This window comes from Mesoplodon densirostris, chromosome 10 (genome assembly GCF_025265405.1).
Source record: "Mesoplodon densirostris isolate mMesDen1 chromosome 10, mMesDen1 primary haplotype, whole genome shotgun sequence".
NCBI classification, from domain to species: Eukaryota; Metazoa; Chordata; class Mammalia; order Artiodactyla; family Ziphiidae; genus Mesoplodon; species Mesoplodon densirostris.
Genome location: NC_082670.1, coordinates 65,766,585 through 65,786,621, shown reverse-complemented (window position 1 = coordinate 65,786,621; position 20,037 = coordinate 65,766,585). Strand labels below are relative to the sequence as shown.

At 41.2% G+C, this 20,037-nt stretch overlaps 1 protein-coding gene across 4 annotated transcripts in view; it reads left to right on the top strand.

Annotated features, from left to right (window-relative positions):
* MYRIP (myosin VIIA and Rab interacting protein) overlaps positions 1–20,037 on the top strand; it is a 178,502-nt gene that overhangs the window by 125,165 nt on the left and 33,300 nt on the right. For all 4 annotated transcript variants that reach the window (XM_060110078.1, XM_060110077.1, XM_060110079.1 and 1 more), the window contains one exon: positions 17,786–18,025. In XM_060110078.1, coding sequence (XP_059966061.1) covers positions 17,786–18,025 — 240 coding nt within the window. The remainder of the gene's footprint in view (positions 1–17,785; positions 18,026–20,037) is intronic.

The following is a 20,037-nucleotide window of genomic DNA, read 5'->3' as shown; positions in this document are numbered from 1 at the left end:
AAGAGACCTCTGGGACAACATTAAATGCAACAACATTCGCATTATAGGGGTCCCAGAAGCAGAAGAGAGAGAGAAGGGACCAGAGAAAATATTTGAAGAGATTATACTTGAAAATTTCCCTAACATGGGAAAGGAAATAGCCACCCAAGTCCAGGAAGCGCAGAGAGTCCCATACAGGATAAACCCATGGAGAAACACACCAAGACACATAGTAATCAAACTGACAAAAATTAAAGACAAAGAAAAATTATTAAAAGCAGCAAGGGAAAAATGACAAATAATATAAAAGGGAACTCCCATAAGGTTAACAGCTGATTTCTCAGAAGAAACTCTACAAGCCAGAAGGGAGTGGCATGATATAGTTAAAGTGATGAAAGGGAAGAACCTACAACCAAGATTATTCTACCCGGCAAGGATCTCATTTAGATTCAACAGAGAAATCAAAACCGTTACAGACAAGCAAAAGCTAAGAGAATTCAGCACCACCAAACCAGCTCTCCAACAAATGCTAAAGGAACTTCTCTAAGTGAGAAACACAAGAGAAGAAACGGACCTACAAAAACAAACCCAAAACAATTAAGAAAATAGTCATAGGAACATACATATCGATAATTACCTTAAACATGAATGGATTAACTACTCCAACCAAAAGACACAGGCTTGCTGAATGGATACAAAAACAAGACCCATATATATGCTGTCTACAAGAGACCCACTTCAGACCTAGGGACACATTCAGACTGAAAGTGAGGGGATGGAAAAAGGTATTCCATGCAAGTGGAAATCAAAAGAAAGCTGGAGTAGCAATACTCATATCAGATAAAATAGACTTCAAAATAAAGAATGTTACATGAGACAAGGAAGGACTCTACATAATGATCAAGAGATCAATCCAAGAAGAAGATATAACAATTATAAATATATATGCACCCAACATAGGAGCACCTCAATACATAAGGCAAATGCTAACAGCTATAAAATAGGAAATTGACAGTAGCACAATAATAGTGGCGGACTTTAACACCTCACTTACACCAATGGACAGATCATCCAAAATGAAAATAAATAAACAGAAGCTTTAAATGACACAATAGAGCAGACAGATTTAATTGATATTTATAGGACGTTCCATCCAAAAACAGCAGATTACACTTTCTTCTCAAGTGCGCACAGGACATTCTCCAGGATAGATCACACCTTGGGTCACAAATCAAGCCTCAGTAAATTTAAGAAAATTGAAATCATATCAAGCATCTTTTCGGACCACAAAACTATGAAATTAGAAATCAATTACAGGGAAAGAAACATAAAAAACACAAACACATGGAGGCTAAACAATACGTTACTAAATAACCAAGAGACCACTGAAGAACTCAAAGAGGAAATCAAAAAATACCTAGAGACAAATTACAGTGAAAACACGATGATCCAAAACGTATGGGATGCAGCAAAAGCACTTCTAAGAGGGAAGTTTATAGCAATACAAGCCAACCTAAAGAAACAAGAAAAATATCAAATAAACAATCTAACCTTACACCAAAAGGAACTAGAGAAAGAAGAACAAACAAAACCCAAAGTTAGTAGGAGGAAAGAAATCATAAAGATCAGAGCAGAAATAAATGAAATAGAAACAAAGAAAACAATAGCAAAGATCAATAAAACTAAAAGCTGGTTCTTTGAGAAGATAAACAAAATTGATAAACCATTAGCCAGACTCATCAAGAAAAAGAGGGAGAGGACTCAAATCCATAAAATTAGAAATGAAAAAGGAGAAGTTACAAAAGACACCACAGAAACACAAAGCATCGTAAGAGACTACCACAAGCAACTCTATGCCAATAAAATAGACAACCGGGAAGATACGGACAAATTCTTCGAAATGTATAACCTTCCAAGACTGAACCAGGAAGAAAGAGCAAATATGAACAGACCAATCACAAGTAATGAAATTGAAACTGTGATTTAAAATCTTCCAGGGCTTCCCTGGTGGCACAGTGGTTGAGAATCTGCCTGCCAATGCAGGGGACACGGGCTCTAGCCCTGGTCTGGGAAGATCCCACATGCCGCGCAACTAGGCTCATGAGTCAAAACTACTGAGCCTGCATGTCTGGAGCCTGTACTCCGCAACAAGAGAGGCCACGATAGTGAATTGCCCATGCATCGTGATGAAGAGTGGCCCCCGCTTGCCGCAACTAGAGAAAGCCCTCGCATAGAAATGAAGACCCAAAACAGCCAAAAATAAATAAATAAATTTAAAACGGAAAAAAAAATCTTCCAACAAACAAAAGTCCAGGACCAGATGGCTTCACAGGTGAATTCTATCAAACATTTACAGAAGAGCTAACACCCATCCTTCTCAAACTCTTCCAAAAAATTGCAGAGGAAGGAAAACTCCCAAACTCATTCTATGAGGCCACCATCACCCTGATACACAAACCAGACAAAGATACTATAAAAAAAGAAAATTACAGACCAATATCACTGATGAATATGGATGCAAAAATCCTCAACAAAATACTACAGAATCCAACAACACATTAAAAGGATCATACACCATGATCAAGTGGGATTTATCCCAGGGATGCAAGGATTCTTCAATATATGCAAATCAATCAATGTGATACACCATATTAACAAACAGAAGAATAAAAACCATATGATCATCTCAATAGATGCAGAAAAAGCTTTTGACAAAATTCAACACCCATTTATGATAAAAACTCTCCAGAATGTAGGCACAGAGGGAAACTACCTCAACATAATAAAGGCCATATACGACAAACCCACAGAAAACATCATTCTCAATGGTGAAAAACTGAAAGCATTTCCTTTAAGATCAGGAACAAGAAAAGGATGTCCACTCTCACCACTACTATTCAACATAGTTTTGGAAGTCCTAGCCATGGCAATCAGAGAAGAAAAAGAAATAAAAGGAGTACAAATTGTCAAAGAAGAAGTAAAACTGCCACTGTTCACAGATGACATGATACTATACATAGAGAATCCTAAAGATTCCACCAGAAAACTACTAGAGCTAATCAATGAATTTGGTAAAGTTGCAGAATACAAAATTAATGCACAGAAGTCTCTTGCATTCCTGTATACTAATGATGAAAAATCTGAAAGAGAAATTAAGGAAACACTCCCATTTACCATTGCAACAAAAAGAATAAAATACCTAGGAATAAACCTACCTACGGAGACAAAAGACCTGTATGCAGAAAACTATAAGACACTGATGAAAGAAATTAAAGATAATACGAACAGATGGAGAGATATACCATGTTCTTGGATTGGAAGAATCAATATTGTGAAAATGACCATACTACCCAAAGCAATCTACAGATTCAGTGCAATCCCTATCAAATAATCAATGGCATTTTTTACAGAACTAGAGCAAAAAATCTTAAAATTTGTATGGAAACACAGAAGACTCCGAATAGCCAAAGCAGTCTTGAGGGGAAAAAAACAGAGCTGGAGGAATCAGACTCCCTAATTTCAGAATATATTATAAAGCTACAGTAATCAAGACAATATGGTACTGGCACATAAACAGAAACATAGATCAATGAAACAGGATAGAAAGCCCAGAGATAAACCCACACACCTATGGTCAACTAATCTATGACAAAGGAGGCAAGGATATACAATGGAGAAAAGACAGTCTCTTCAATAAGTGGTTCTGGGAAAACTGGACACATACATGTAAAAGAATGAGATTAGAACACTACCTAACACTATACACAAAAATAAACTCAAAATGGATTAAAGACCTAAATGTAACACCAGACATTATAAAACTCTTAGAGGAAAACATAGGAAGAACACTCTTTGACATAAATCACAGCAAGATCTTTTTGATCTACCTCCTAGAGTAATGGAAATAAAAACAAAAATAAACAAATGGGACCTAATGAAACTTCAAAGCTTTTGCACAGCAAAGGAAACCATAAACAAGACGACAAGACAACCCTCAGAATGGGAGAAAATATTTGTAAACGAATCAATGGACAAAGGATTAATCTCCAAAATATACAAACAGCTCATGCAGCTCAGTATTAAAAAAACAAACAACCCAATCCAAAAATGGGAAGAAGACCTAAATAGACATTTCTCCAAAGAAGACATACAGATGGCCAAGAAGCACATGAACAGCTGCTCAACATCACTAATTATTTTTTTTTCTTTTTCTTTTTTTTTTTTTTTTTTTTTTTTTTTGCGGTATGCGGGCCTCTCACTGCTGTGGCCTCTCCCGTTGCGGAGCACAGGCTCCGGACGCGCAGGCTCAGCGGCCATGGCTCACGGGCCCAGCCGCTCCACGGCATGTGGGATCTTCCCAGACTGGGGCACGAACCCGTGTCCCCTGCATCGGCAGGCAGACTCTCAACCACTGCGCCACCAGGGAAGCCCCATCACTAATTATTAGAGAAATGCAAATCAAAACTACAATGAGGTATCACCTCACACCAGTTAGAATGGGCATCATCAGAAAATCTACAAACAACAAATGCTGGAGAGGGTGTGGAGAAAAGTGAACCCTGTTGCACTGTTGGTGGGAATGTAAATTGATACAGCCACTATGGAGAACAGTATGGAGGTTCCTTAAAAAACTAAAAATAGAATTACCATATGATCCAGCAATCCCACTACTGGGCATATACCCAGAGAAAAACATAATTCAAAAAGACACATGCACCCCCAATGTTCATTGCAGCACTATTTACAATAGCCAGGTCATGGAAGCAACCTAAATGCCCACTGACAGACGAATGGATAAAGAAGATGTGGTACATATATACAATGGGATATTACTCAGCCATAAAAAGGAACAAAATTGGGTCATTTGTAGAGACGTGGATGTATCTGGAGACTGTCATACATAGTGAAGGAAGTCAGAAAGAGAAAAACAAATATCGTATATTAACGCATATATGTGGATCCTAGAAAAATGGTACAGATGAGCCGGTTTGCAGGGCAGAAATTGAGACACACATGTAGAGAACAAACGTATGGATACCAAGGGAGGAAAGCTGTGTGTGTGGGGGGTGGCGGTGGGGGTGTGTGTGATGAATTGGGCGATTGGGATTGACATGTATACAATGAGGTGTATAAAATTGATGACTAATAAGAACCTGCTGTATAAAAAAATAAATAAAATAAAATTTAAAAATTTAAAAATAAAAATAAAATAAAATAAAAAAGATGCTGCTCCTTGACCTGAGATCCAAGAGAAATTTATCTCATGGGTCCTTGTGGAGAGAATGCAGAATACAGCACCCTCCACAATAAACTGCTTCAAACCAACACACACTTTGGAGGCTGCTTCTCACAGTGTCCCTCAGTGCGGACCAATACATCACTCTGGGGACAACTCAGTCAGGTCAGGTCTACGAGGGGCCAAAATACTCTGACCTCTGCTGGTCCGGGTTGCTCCAGGATTAAGTTGTAGGATCTGTAGAGGAGTGGATGGCTGCTTCCCCAGGCCCTGGCTCATGAGTGCTGTGCAGCTCTGAATTCAAAGGGATGCACCTGACAAGTGCCTGCAAGACCATGCATGTTGGGGGTAGTATGGCAACACCCCCAGGCCCATGAACACTGAGGGACCTGACGGGTCCACCCACCTCGGAGCTGTGTCAAGAGAACGCTCCCAAGTAAGCCCTTAAATCTTCTCAAATGGTGTTTGAATTTCCTCCAGTACACAGACCAAAGGGTGACAGTCCCCACCTCCCCATCCCCAATTCTTCACCATTGATTTTCATATCTTTTTAGGTGTGGAAACTTCCTTTAAATGAAAACTTAAAGAGCCTCTCTGAGACAAGGCTCCCGTCCCCCCATTCCTCTCACTCCCACCTCCACAGCAGCCTAAGCAAGTACAGATCATAACCTGCAAACAGTTTAGGGCAAGTATGACCAAATACCCCCTCGACAGCAGAAAAATCTTGAGTCAAGTATCTGTCAAGTGATTCCCCTTATTGGTGAGAATTGCTGGGTGCGCCCTCTAAGACAAGCCGGTTGCAGAGAACAGGTCTAGAAAACAATGAGACATTTGCTGTATAACAGTGTTTCTTAAACATTCTTGTGTCATAGGCCCTTTTGAGAACCTGATGAATTATTAAGTCTTCTCCCCAGTCGGGGGAGAAATGTGCATAAACACAAGCGCTCAGAGCTTTACACTTTTAAAGAGGACTCTGTTGGATATTAAGGATCATCCACCAAAAATACTGACTTTTGTTTTGCTATAGTTAACTTATAGCCCTACTTTGGGCAGATATCAAATAGAGGGGCTACCTGACAGTTAAAGCTTTTACTTACTTCTGGCAGTAAAACCATGTTCATTCCATGAGGCAAATGTTGAGCTCTCTATATGGCAGGGACTTGAACCCAGTCCACTCACAACAGATAGCAAGTCATTTACAATGAAAAGAAGGGAATCTGGAACACCCCTCAGCCCCGCTACCCCAGCCTCTACCCTGAAGGTCATCATGTGATTGTTCAGGAGACTCTTCCTGCCCCTTCTGAGATTCTGACTCTCACGCCTGCATTATGGTCCAGGTTCTGAATCATCATCAAAATCCAAGGATCATGTAACTTAGTCTACACCCAATGCCAATCCAGAGTCAAAGAAAAAAACAAAGATGAAATCCACTGTTAATGCTGCTCCCTTCCTAAAGGATTTTTCCACAAAGTAATAGGCCAACTGTGGTCAGTATGAAAATAACTGTGTCTTAAATGCCTGTTCCTCATGTAAATATTGACCTGTGAAGTCCAGGTTAATGATTTTCCAGATATTTTATATGATTGCCATAATTCTAGGGAATAAATGGCTGCTGTTTCAACAAATGGCATAGTTAATTCTGCCAGATAGGAGATTATAAAGGGAAAACAGACTAGGGGCAGAGCCAATCCTTCAGAGGGATTTGGGTTCTGGGAGAGGGAGATGTGACCCAGATTTGATTAAGGTTTTGTTTATTTTGAAATCAATTTTTTAATATGAAGGACTCAGAGAACAGCTTGGAATTCACACCAGGACAACTGACCTGTAATTATAAAAGCTAAAATTAAGGCTTCCAGGTGACACCCAGGTGCTAAGTTCCCATAACCTCCTTCATCAAATTCATCCCCAAGATCCGGGCCCCATATCTGCCTTCTGTGCAGCTCCACTGACCCAACTCAGACCCTTCCAGGTAGAGTTCTGCTTGAGGCAGGAAGATTATAATATTATAATATTAAATTTGATAAAATTCCAGGTTCCATCTTCCCATTTCCACCCTGTTAAGTTGACCAAGGATTTGATGTATATTTTGATATGTATGACTGTTCTTATCACACCAGTTATTTTTTAAAAATGCCTTATTCACCAGAGTACAGCATGTGAATAAATCTAGTTTTAGGTTAACAGCAATACACTGGGAGAGGACACACCTCTATCTTAAGGCACCAGAGACAGAACTTTTTCGAGTCCTCGGAAGAAACAGGTCAACAGTGGAGTCAGCCAGCCCCAAGTCTCATTCTGCTCTTCTTGGATTCGGGATAAATATGCCAAGGGATTTGTAAGTAAAACTATGTACATTTGTCACGTACTGTGCCTCCAGGGTTAGTTAACCTGTTGGGGCTTTTCTCTGAAGTTGACTAAAATGATATCTAAAAGCAAGCTTCAGAAATTCTGATTTTTTAGGTCAGGTTCAGTATCTTTCACCACAGGGGCTGGGGAGAGCCACCAGGATATATTCAATGAAGGCTGACATGTAACATCTGAGAGCAATTCTTCAGCAGGGCTCTTTTTAAAAAGATGGAGAAAACCCAGAGCCTCCCACCTCCCCTTCAAATGACCTGGCAGTTGAAAGCCAGGCTCTAGGAAAAAGTGTTGCTAGGACTGCAGTTGTTTAGACATTGACATTGCTCCCTTCAAATGTGCCGAGAATTTTGATGAGGATGATGATAAGGCTGAGTAGGAGAAAAACTGCTTTGAATTAAAGCAGGCAGTATTTCAAGGTCTATAAAGACAGACCACTAGGGCGACTGAAGGTAAGGACACTCCTCTGAGACTGTGGCTCTGCTAACTGTTCTCCTTCTAAGGAGCATGGTTTACTTTGGAGCTTCTAGCCTCATCTTAGAATAATGCAAAGAGCTTGGCTTTCAGGGTCAGGCCATCTTCAGCTCAGCCATGCACTAGCCACCTGACCTTGGACAGCCTACTCACCCTCAGTGTCTTTGTGGATACAGAGGGAACGAGTGAGACCCTTGAAGGAGGTTCTGTGTGCCTCACCGAGGGCAGTGCTCACCCACATGGCTGTGCTCAGCTGCGAGAACTGTCCAGTTCTCACATACCCATTGCCTCCCTTTATTTCCATCTCTTTGTTTCTCAATCTTGAAAATTCACAGATTACACAAGAATTTTTCAGAGGATATCTAGTTTGAGAACAGCTGCATTCAAATTTAAATACTGTCAAGGTAAGAAATCTTTAGCACCACCAGAAGCATAAATGAAAACAAAGGAATGGCGATCCATGGCAGCACTCAGCTGTAAGGTGGTTGCCCTGGTAATCCAGAATGTGTGTTTTTTTTTTTTTTAGGTTATCAGTGAAATGAAAACCAAAATTTAAAAATTAATATAAAGAACTTGCAGACCACCGAGAATAGATTATAAGTCTCTTGCTTAAGAAAATGTACTAGCTTATCTTAATGAGTATTCTGTCATCAGGTGTTTAAAATTTTACATCTTTATTTAGCCAGAATATCCATGTTCCACACACTAAAAGGAAGTGTGCAAAGAAAAGGCAACATTTTGATCTTCCATAACTGCCTTAAATTTCCTCATCAGCCACCGCATTCTGAAGAGCCGGGAATGTAAGCCAGGCAACCCAAGGAACATTTAGCCTCTTGCAATTTAATCAACTATCTGTTTAAAACTGTATTTTTTAAAGTAAATAACCAGTCGTCCAACCCCTCCACTTTCCCTACCTTCGCTGTCTTGGGGGTGGGGAGGGGAGCTTCTGGCGTCCTCTTAGAGCTGAGCAGTGTCCTCTGGGTCCCTGCAGGTCTCTCAGTGATGGGGCCCCTGTTCATTAAGTCATCCCCCTCCTGCTCCCCGCCCAGCATCCCCCACCAGTGTCTAAGGCTCCCTCTCCTGTGTGCTCAGTCAGAACCCAGGATCTCTCCCTCAGGCCTCAGCTCGGCTCTCACTTTCATCCGCTTCCCACACGGCTGTCCAGCCCCAGGGCAGCTAGCTCATTTCCACTGTAGGGAGCCCCTGGGTGCTCCGAGCCACACTGTAGGGAGCCCCTGGGTGCTTTCGAGCCACACCAAAGATCTTCCATGAGCCAGCTTCTGGATGCCCTTGGGGCCACCCAGGAGCCTGGGAGACATTTGACAGATAAAGCTCAGTTCCTTAGGTGGATGCTTTACCCTCTGCAGTCTGACCCAGGCCTGTTTTCTCCATACCCGCAAGTTCCCCACTCTCTCCACTTCTGAGCCTTATTTCTCTAACTATACTGAGCAGTTTCATACACCCTGGGTCTTAGTGATCCTGCTGCTTCCTCATCAAGAATGCTTGTCCCCATGTCTACATATTAAAATGCTCCTCACCTCTCAAGAACCTGCTCAGAGACCATTCTTCCCATGGAGCTGCCCCAAGTCCTCAGACCAAGGGACTCCTCCTTCTCAGGCATAATGGGGGCATTACTCACCTCTCACAAGGCCCTCATCATGATTCTTACTCAGGGCCAGAAAAAAAAATTATCATTTCCAAGGAACTCTTTTTCTTTTATCAATCCAGTGATTTTTTTTTCACTTCTGTCATCTGTCTTCTTCTAATCACTTTTATATAGACATCTCCCTTTAGCATTTGTCCAATTACAAACTGTATCAACAAATTTGGTGCACAAACATCATAAAGAATCTGCCACACATCTTTTTTTTTTTTTTTTTTTTTTTTTTTTTTTTTTTTTTTTTTTTTTTGCGGTATGCGGGCCTCTCACTGTTGTGGCCTCCCCCGTTGCGGAGCACAGGCTCCGGACGCGCAGGCTCAGCGGCCATGGCTCACGGGCCCAGCCGCTCCGCGGCATATGGGATCCTCCCAGACCGGGGCACGAACCCGTATCCCCTGCATCGGCAGGCGGACTCTCAACCACTTGCGCCACCAGGGAGGCCCTGCCACACATCTTTTTAGCAGAACAGGATGGTCTAGATTCTTGTTGCAAAATATGTGTGATGAAGCCCTTCTTGTTGAATGACTAACTGAATGAAAATACCATCTTTTCTCTTATCCTGATAAATACGTTGTTTACTCATCGATTCTTGGGTTGAGAAAATTCACCTAGGACACTGTCATCTGAAGATTCTTAGTCTGGGATTTTACTTATACAATCAATTCCATCATCATCGTTAGAGTCTGGGGAGCTGCTCTTCTCTTTAACTTCATCTTCCAAGTCATCTAATTGTGAAATGTTCTCTGTCTGTTTTATTCCTTTGCCATTATGAAAAATTTTGAATTCTCAACCATATACAATGAGCTAAAAGCAGACTCAAAATGGTGATGATTTATTCTGATGTTGAATCATCCTTTTGGTAATTCCATTCTTCTGTTTTATTATTCTAGTCTCTTTTTAGCATAATTGGAAATATTTGATGAGTAATGATGAAAGATAATTCCCAGGATGATGAAACAGCAAAATATTTCAAAAGATAAGGAAAATGAGATCATAGAAATCCCTCCATGTATCTTAGATTTATAAAAGCATCCAATGAACCCAGATAGTAATTGCAAAATAGAATGAGTTTTATTTACAAAATTAGTACATTTTCTCTTTGTTCGTTAAGAGTCCTTCAAGAAAGAATAAAAGCCATGAAATATCAAGCATTATAAATAGATAGAACAACTTAAAGAGGAAACTCAAAAACTAATACTGGGGAGATTGGTTCAGGATGGTGGAGTAGAAGGACATGTGCTCACTCCCTCTTGCGAGAGCATCAGAATCACAACTAACTGCTGAACAATTATCTACAGGAAGACACTGGAACTCACCAAAAAAGATACCCCACATCCAAAGACAAAGGAGAAGATTCAGAGAGATGGTAGGAGGGGCACAATCACAATAAAATCAAATCCCATAACTGCTGCGTGTGTGACTCACAAACTGGAGAACAACTATACCACAGAAGTCCTCCCACTGGAGTGAAGGTTCTGAGCCCCACGTCAGGCTTCCCAACCTGGGGGTCTGAAAGCAGGAGGAGGAATTCCCAGAGAATCAGACTTTGAATGCTAGCAGGATTTGATTGCAGGACTTCGAAAGGACTGGGGGAAACAGAGACTCCACTCTTGAAGGGCACACACAAAGTTGTGTGTGCATCAGAACCCAGGGGGAAGGAGTAGTGACCCCAGGGGAGAATGAACCAGACCTACCTGCTAGTGTTGGAGGGTCTCCTGCAGAGCTGGGGGGAGGCTGTGGCTCACCTCGGGGACAGGGACACTGGCAGTGGAAGTTCTGGGAAGTACTCCTTGGCTTGAGCCCTCCTGGAGTCTGCCATTATCCCCACCAAAGAGCCTGCAGGCTCCAGGGCTGGGTTGCCTCAGGCCAAACAACCAACTGGGAGGGAAGTCTGCCCCACCCATCAGCAGACAAGCAGATTAAAGTTTTCTAAGCTCTGCCCACCAGAGCAACACCCAGGTCTACCCACCACCAGTCCCTCCCATCAGGAAGCTTGCACAAGCCTCTTAGATAGCCTCATCCACCAGAGGGCAGACAACAGAAGCAAGAACTACAATCCTGCAGCCTGTGGAACAAAAACAACATTCACAGAAAGATAGACAAAATGAAAAGGCAGAGGACTATGCAACAGATGAAGGAACAAGATAAAAACCCCAGAAAAACAACTAAATGAAGTGGAGACAGGCAACTTTCCAGAAAAAAAATTCAGAATAATGATAGTGAAGATGATCCAAGACCTCGGAAAAACAATGGAGGCAAACATGGAAAACATGCAAGAAATGTTTAACAAAGACCTAGAAGAATTAAAGAACAAACAAACAGAGATGAACAATAACTGAAATGAAAACTACACTAGAAGGAGTCAATAGCAGAATAACTGAGGCAGAAGAATGGATAAGTGACCTGGAAGACAGAATGGTGGAATTCACTGCTGTGGAACAGAATAAAGAAAAAAGAATGAAAAGAAATGAAGACAGCCTAAGAGACCTCTGGGACAACATTAAATGCACCAAAATTCACATTATATGGGTTCCAGAAGGAGAAGAGAGAGAGAAGGGACCAGAGAAAATATTTGAAGTGATTATAGTTGAAAACTTCCCTAACATGGGAAAGGAAATAGCCACCCAAGTCCAGGAAGTGAAGAGAGACCCAAGCAGGATAAACCCAAAGAGAAACATGCCAAGACACATAGTAATCGAATTAACAAAAATTAAAGACAAAGAAAAATTATTGAAAGCAACAAGGGAAAAACGAAAAATAACATACAAGGGAACTCCCATAAGGTTAATAGCTGATTTCTCAGCAGACACTCTACAAGCCAGAAGGGAGTGGCATGATGTATTTAAAGTGATGAAAGGTAAGAACCTACAACCAAGCTTACTCCACCTGGCAAGAATCTCATTCAGATTTGATGGAGAAATCAAAACCATTGCAGACAAACAAAAGCTAAGAGAATTCAGCACCACCAAACCAGCTCTACAACAAATGCTAAAGGAACTTTTCTAAGTGGGAAAAACAAGAGAAGAAAAGGACCTACAAAAACAAATCCACAACAATTAAGAAAATGGTAATAGGAACATACATATCGATAATTACCTTAAATGTGAATGGATTAAATGCTCCGACCAAAAGACACAGGCTCACTGAATGGATACAAAAACAAGACCCACATATATGCTGTCTACAAGAGACCCATGTCAGACCTAGGGACACATACATACCGAAAGTGAAGGGATGGAAAAAGATATTCCATGCAAATGGAAATCAAAAGAAAGCTGGAGTAGCAATACTCATATCAGATAAAATAGACTTTAAAATAAAGAATGTTACAGGAGACAAGGAAGGACACTACATAATGATCAAGAGATCAATCCAAGAAGAAGATATAACAATTATAAATATATATGCACCCAACATAGGAGCACCTCAATACATAAGGCAAATGCTAACAGCTATAAAAGAAGAAATTGACAGTAACACAATAATAGTGGGGGACTTTAACACCTCACTTGCACCAATGGACAGATCATCCAGACAGAAAATTAATAAGGAAACACAAGCTTTAAATGACACAATAGACCAGATAGATTTAATTTATATTAATAGGACATTCCATCCAAAAACAGCAGATTACACTTTTTTCTCAAGTGAACACATTCTCCAGGATAGATCACATCTTGGGTCACAAATCAAGCCTTGGTAAATTTAAGAAAATTGAAATCATATAAAGCAACTTTTCTGACCACAACACTAAGAGATTAGAAATCAATTACAGGGAAAAAATGTAAAAACACAAACACATGGAGGCTAAACAATACATTACTAAATAACCAAGAGATCACTGAAGAAATCAAAGATGAAATTTAAAAATACCTAGAGACAAATGACAACGAAACACAATGATCCTAAACCTATGGGATGCAGCAAAAGCAGTTCTAAGAGGGAAGTTTATAGCAATACAATCCTACCTCAAGAAACAAGTAAAGTCTCAAATAAACAATCTAACCTTACACCTAAAGGAACTAGAGAAAGAAGAACAAACAAAACCCAAAGTTAGTAGAAGGAAAGAAATCATAAAGATCAGAGCAGAAATAAATGAAATAGAAACAAAGAAAACAATAGCAAAGATCAATAAAACTAAAAGCTAGTTCTTTAGAAGATAAACAAAATTGATAAACCTGTAGCCAGACTCATCAAGTAAAAGAGGGAGAGGACTCAAATCAATAAAATTAGAAATGAAAAAGGAGAAGTTACAAAGGACACCTCAGAAATACAAAGCATCATAAGAGACTACTACAAGCAACTCTATGCCAATAAAATGGACAACCTGGAAGAAATGGACAAATTCTTAGAAAGGTATAACCTTCCAAGACTGAACCGGAAGAAACAGAAAATATGAACGGACCAATCACAAGAAATGAAATTGAAACTGATTTAAAATCTTCCAACAAACAAAAGTCCAGGACCAGATGACTTCAAAGATGAATTCTATCAAACATTCAGAGAAGAGCTAACACCCATTCTTCTCAAACTCTTCCAAAAAATTGCAGAGGAAGGAAAACTCCCAAACTCATTCTACGAGGCCACCATCACGCTGATACCAAAACCGGACAAATATACTACAAAGAAAAGAAAATTACAGACTAATATCACCGATTAATATAGATGCAAAAATCCTCAACAAAATACTAGCAAAAAGAATCCAACACATTAAAAGAATCATACACCATGATCAAGTGGAATTTATCCCAAGGATGCAACGATTCTTCAATATATGCAAATCAATTAACAAATTAAAGAATAAAAATCATATGATCATCTCAATAGATACAGAAAAAGCTTTTGACAAAATTCAACACCCATTTATGAGAAAAACTGTCCAGAAAGTGGGCATAGAGGGAACCTACCTCGACATAATAAAGGCAATATATGACAAACCCACAGCAAACATCATTCTCAATGGTGAAAAACTGAAAGCATTTCAGGAACAAGACAACAATGTCAACTCTTTCCACTATTATTCAACATAGTTTTGAACGTCCCAGCCATGGCAATCAAAAAAGAAAACGAAATAAAAAGAATACAAATTGGAAAAGGAGTAAAAGTGTCACTGTTTGCAGATGACATGATACTATACATAGAGAATCCTAAAGATGCCACCAGAAAATTATTAGAACTAATCAATGAATTTGGTAAGGTTGCAGGATACAAAATGAATGCACAGAAATCTCTTGCATCCCTATACACTAACAATGAAAGATCAGAAAGAGAAATTAAGGAAACAATCCCATTTACCATCACATCAAAAAGAATAAAATACCTAGGAATAAACCAACCTAAGGAGGCAAAAGACCTCTACTCAGAAAACTATAAGACACTGATGAGAGAAATCAAAGATGAAACAAACAGATGGAGACATATACCATGTTCTTGGATTGGAAGAATCAATATTGTGAAAATGACTATATTACCCAAAGCAATCTAAAGATTCAATGCAATCCCTATCAAATTACCAGTGGCATTTTTTACAGAATAGAACAAAAAAAATTTAATTTGTATGGAGACACAAAAGACCCCAAATAGCCAAAACAATCTTGAGGGAAAAAAACAGAGCTGGAGGAATCAGACTCCCTGATTTCAGACTATACTACAAAGCTACAGTAATCAAGACAATATGGTACTGGCACAAAAACAGAAATATAGATCAATGGAACAGGATAGAAAGCCCAGAGATAAACCCATGCACCTATGGCCAACTAATCTATGACAAAGGAGGCGAGGATATATAATGGAGAAAAGACAGTCTCTTCAGTAAGTGGTTCTGGGAAAACTGGACAGCTACATGTAAAGAATGAAATTAGAACACTCCCTAACACCATACTCAAAAATAAACTCAAAATGGATTAAAGACCTAAATGTAACCGGACACTATAAAACTCTTAGAGGAAAACATAGGAAGAACACTCTTTGACATAAATCACAGCAAGATCTTTTTTGACCCACCTCCTGGATTAATGGAAATAAAAACCCACCTCCTGGATTAACGGAAAAAATAAAAAATAAAAAAATAATGGGACCTAATGAAACTTAAAAGCTTTTGCACAGCAAAGTAAACTATAAACAAGACAACCCTTAGAGTGGGAGAAAGTATTTGCAAACGAATCAACGGACAAAAGATTAATCTCCAAAATATATAAACAGCTCATGCAGCTCAATATTAAAACAACAAGCAGCCCATTCAAAAAATGGGCAGAAGACCTAAATAGACATTTCTCCAAAGAAGACATACAGATGGCCAAGAAGCACATGAAAAGCTGCTCAACATCACTAATTATTAGAGAAATGCAAATCAAAACTACAATGAGATATCACCTCACACTGGTTAGAATGGCCATCATCAGAAAATCTACAAACAACAAATGCTGGAGAGGGTGTGGAGAAAAGGGAACCCTCTTTCACTGTTTGTGGGGATGTAAATTGGTACAGCCACTATGGAGAACAGTATGGAGGATCCTTAAAATACTAAAAATAGAATTACCTTATGACCCAGCAATCCCACTACTGGGCATATACCCTGAGAAAACCATAATTCAAAAAGACACATGCACCCCAATGTTCATTGCAGCTCTATTTCCAATAGCCAGGACACGGAAGCAACCTAAATGCCCACTGACAGATGAATGGATAAAGAAGATGTGGTACATATATACAATGGGATATTACTCAGCCGTAAAAAGGAATGAAATTGGGTCATTTGTAGAGACGTGGATGGACCCAGAGACTGTCATACAGAGTGAAGTAAGTCAGAAAGAGAAAAACAAATATCGTATATTAACGCATATATGTGGAATCTAGAAAAATGGTACAGGTCAACCGGTTTGCAGGGCAGAAATAGAGACACAGATGTAGAGAAAAAATGTATGGACACCAAGCGGGGAAAGCAGGGGGTGGGGGGTGGGATGAATTGGGAGTCTGGGATTGACATATATACACTAATATGTATAAAATAGATAACTAATAAGAAACTGCTTTAAGCACAGGGAGATCAGCTCAGTGCTTTGTGACCACCTAGAGGGGTGGGATAGGGAGAGTGGGAGGAGATGCAAGAGGGAGGAGATATGGGAACATGTGTATATGTATAGCTGATTCACTTTGTTATAAAGCAGGAACTAACACACCGTTGTATACCAATTATCCTCCAGTAAAGATGTAAAAAAAAAAAAAGAACCTACTGTATAAAAAATAAAATAAAATAAAATAAAATTCAAAAAAACCCCACAAACTAATATTGGGTCCAGTGGATTCTAATGGTACTTTGAGGGTTATCTTGCTAAGATTCCATACATATCTGTCTAATATAAGGTGAAAAATAGAGTGAGAGTTGGAAGGTCATGTCTTCCTGGACTTCCCCAGGCCTGGTCAGGGCTCTACTCATAGGGGGAGCTTCGGAGATAGTAGGAGCCGGAGATGTAATTGTGTAATTATCAAGGGAAGGGCACGTAGTATTCCTTATGTATGCGCAAGGACCTTGCACCATCTCAAAATCTGCGATTTGCCTAGAATACCATTCTTTCCTCTCTCCCTTTTAGCTGGGTAACTGCTACACTTTGAATCTCCACTCAAACACCACCTCCACAAGCAAGCTTTCCCTGAGTCCCAGCCCTGCCATCCGGTGCCCCTTAGAGGGCTATCAGAGCCTCCCTCCCCACCCACTGCTTCTGTGCACTTGTCAGGGTTTTAGTGTCTCCTCCACTAGGGGGCAGGCGGGGGTCTGCTCAGCTTTGCATCCTCAGCACCAGCACAGTGTTGACCCTAGTGGGCACTCGGTAAGTATTTTGCAAATGAAAAACAATGAAGTCACTTTTCTGAGTACAGGTGCTCACCTGCCTAAATTTTTAACAAAGTGTTAAGATGCATGTGTTTGAAGAAGTAAAAATAAAAAGTCCATCCATAGGGAAAGCAGATCAGGTAAGAGCTTCATTTTCCGGGATTGTCCTTCACTCAGGGATTACTGGGAACAACAAGCAACATGACTGTAGCAGAAGAGTCTTCAGCTCATGATTCTGGCTTTCATTTAGGTGTCCGGTGATTTATCAAAGACTGACATCTGCAATGAGGCTCGGCACCCACAGGCCGGCACAGACGCTGCAGAAGAGATACGGACAAACAGGCTGTACGAGTTGGCAATGAAAATGAGTGAGAAGGAAACTTCCTCTGGGGAGGATCAGGAGTCCGAGCCCAAGACAGAGTCTGAGAACCAGAAGGAAAGTCTGTCCTCTGAAGACAACAGCCAGAGTGTCCAGGAAGAGCTGAAGAAGGTAAGCTCTGTGAAACCACCTGCAGACGGCTTGGTTTCTGCAGCTGGGGTGTGGGGGGAGGTTCTGCATTTGTGCAGAGATGTGCAGGGACCCCAAAGAGCACTCTCTAAAATGCCCATCCCTATGCACTTGGGAGAGCCCAAGAAAACTCTGCTTGATTAACGCTGAGTTAATCAATCAGGAAAATAGCACCGCGTGGCCTTGCAAGTCTCCCAAGACCTCTCACCTCCTATTCTTCATCAAGACAGCCCTTACATTTCAAGTCTATAACGTAGTACCCATGGTCTCTCTCATTGGTAAAGAGCTGTGTTATTTCCCGCCCCACCCTCTCCCGAAGGAATGTTTCCTGTGGATTGAGAACATCTAGCCAATCCTCTTTTAGCCAATGATGACGCTTCATTTCATAGTATAAAGTCTTTGTGTTGAAAGTGGGCTTCTGGATCATTTATCTCTGCAGTTTCCAGATTTTGGCTTGTTTGACTTAGCCAGAAGGCTTTCTCAAACAAACCTTATATGGAATCCCAGTGCTTTAAACAGATAAAAGCACTGCTGCTCTGAGGGTCCCCAAAGCTCCAACCACCTGATCTTCAGTCCCACCGTCCTCCCTTCCTTCCCCCACGCTGGCCACCGAGTTCCAAGGGACATTGTGTGAAAAGCACAGAAAATAGACCCTGCCTCTGGCAGAAAGGGATCCCAGCCTTTCTGCCCACCGTCTTCCAGCACGTGCCTGGGTTCCCACTACAGCTCCACCAAGTACGTTCACACTAGACTTGGCCCCCTGGTCAGGATAGCCCTGCTGCCTCCAGTGGAAGGGGAAGAAGCTAGCATTTGTTCAGTGTCTCCTACATGCCTGGTGCTTTGCACATGTGCGTTAGTTCATTTAATATAAAACCTTTGAGGTAGACACAGACCCATGTTGCAGATGAGGAAACTGAGTCTAGTCACAAAGGTACTTACCCAAGGCCCACTCCTAGTAAGTTTCAGAGCTGAGGCTGCATCACAAACCTGCTTGGCATCAAACCACAGGCTCCTTCCTTTACAACAAGCTGCCTCTTCTGGAACTCAGATAAGATCTTATCTGGTAACATCTAAACTTCTTTGTACTTAGGATCAATTTTTTCCCTATTCTGAGAGTAGGCTCTCTAAGCTAACAGGCTGCTGGTAACCCACGTGCACAGAGAATGAGCCCCCTTCATCTGCTCAACAGCCAAACTGGGGTACTGTGCAGGAGCCTGGCCAACCCAGGAATGACCACAGGTGGTCCAGAGCAGGCCCCAAGGGAAGTGGGGACCGTCCTCCATGGCTGAGGCCCTGAACCTTCCAACACCTCAGACTCTGCCTTGCATTCATTCCCAGCCCGGCCTCCATAACCATTGAATCCTCACTCATAAACCTGCCGGGTCCTTTGCCTGGGGATGGCGCACGTCTCTTTCCTCCAGTATGTCTGTGGGTGGAGAGCAGATCTTGGCCTTCACAGGCAGCCCTTCCCCGGGTTATGGGCTCTGACCCATTGCCTCTTCAATGGTTATGGGCTCTGATCCTCTCTGTTACTTGAACCGATGGCCCATTACAGTCACATTTGTCTGCTAGAGCTGAGAGCCAGATGGTAACTGAAGAATATCACATTATTTCTTACAGTGGCTCCACATCCTACTGGCTTTGCTGCCTGGTGGTCCCAAGGCACCAAAAGTTCATGCTGTACCAGCAGCATGCCAGGCTGGGATGAGCCACGCACAACCGCCCCTCATCAGCCTACAGGCCTCGCCATCCGTCTATACTGTGCTCTTCTGGGCAGAATGTGAACAGGGAAAGGCGGAAAATCCTGGGTGTTTGGCCAAGCCTTCCATCCTGCCCCCATCCTGCCCTGTGCCCTCGCTGAGCAGGAAATTAGGGGAGTTGCTTTTATTCAAACTCCCAAATGTGTCAGTTTCTCAAAGTTTAAGTCCTTCCCACCGCCGACCATGAATCAATGGATTAAATAGTCAACCAGATATCACTTGTGTATGTAAAAA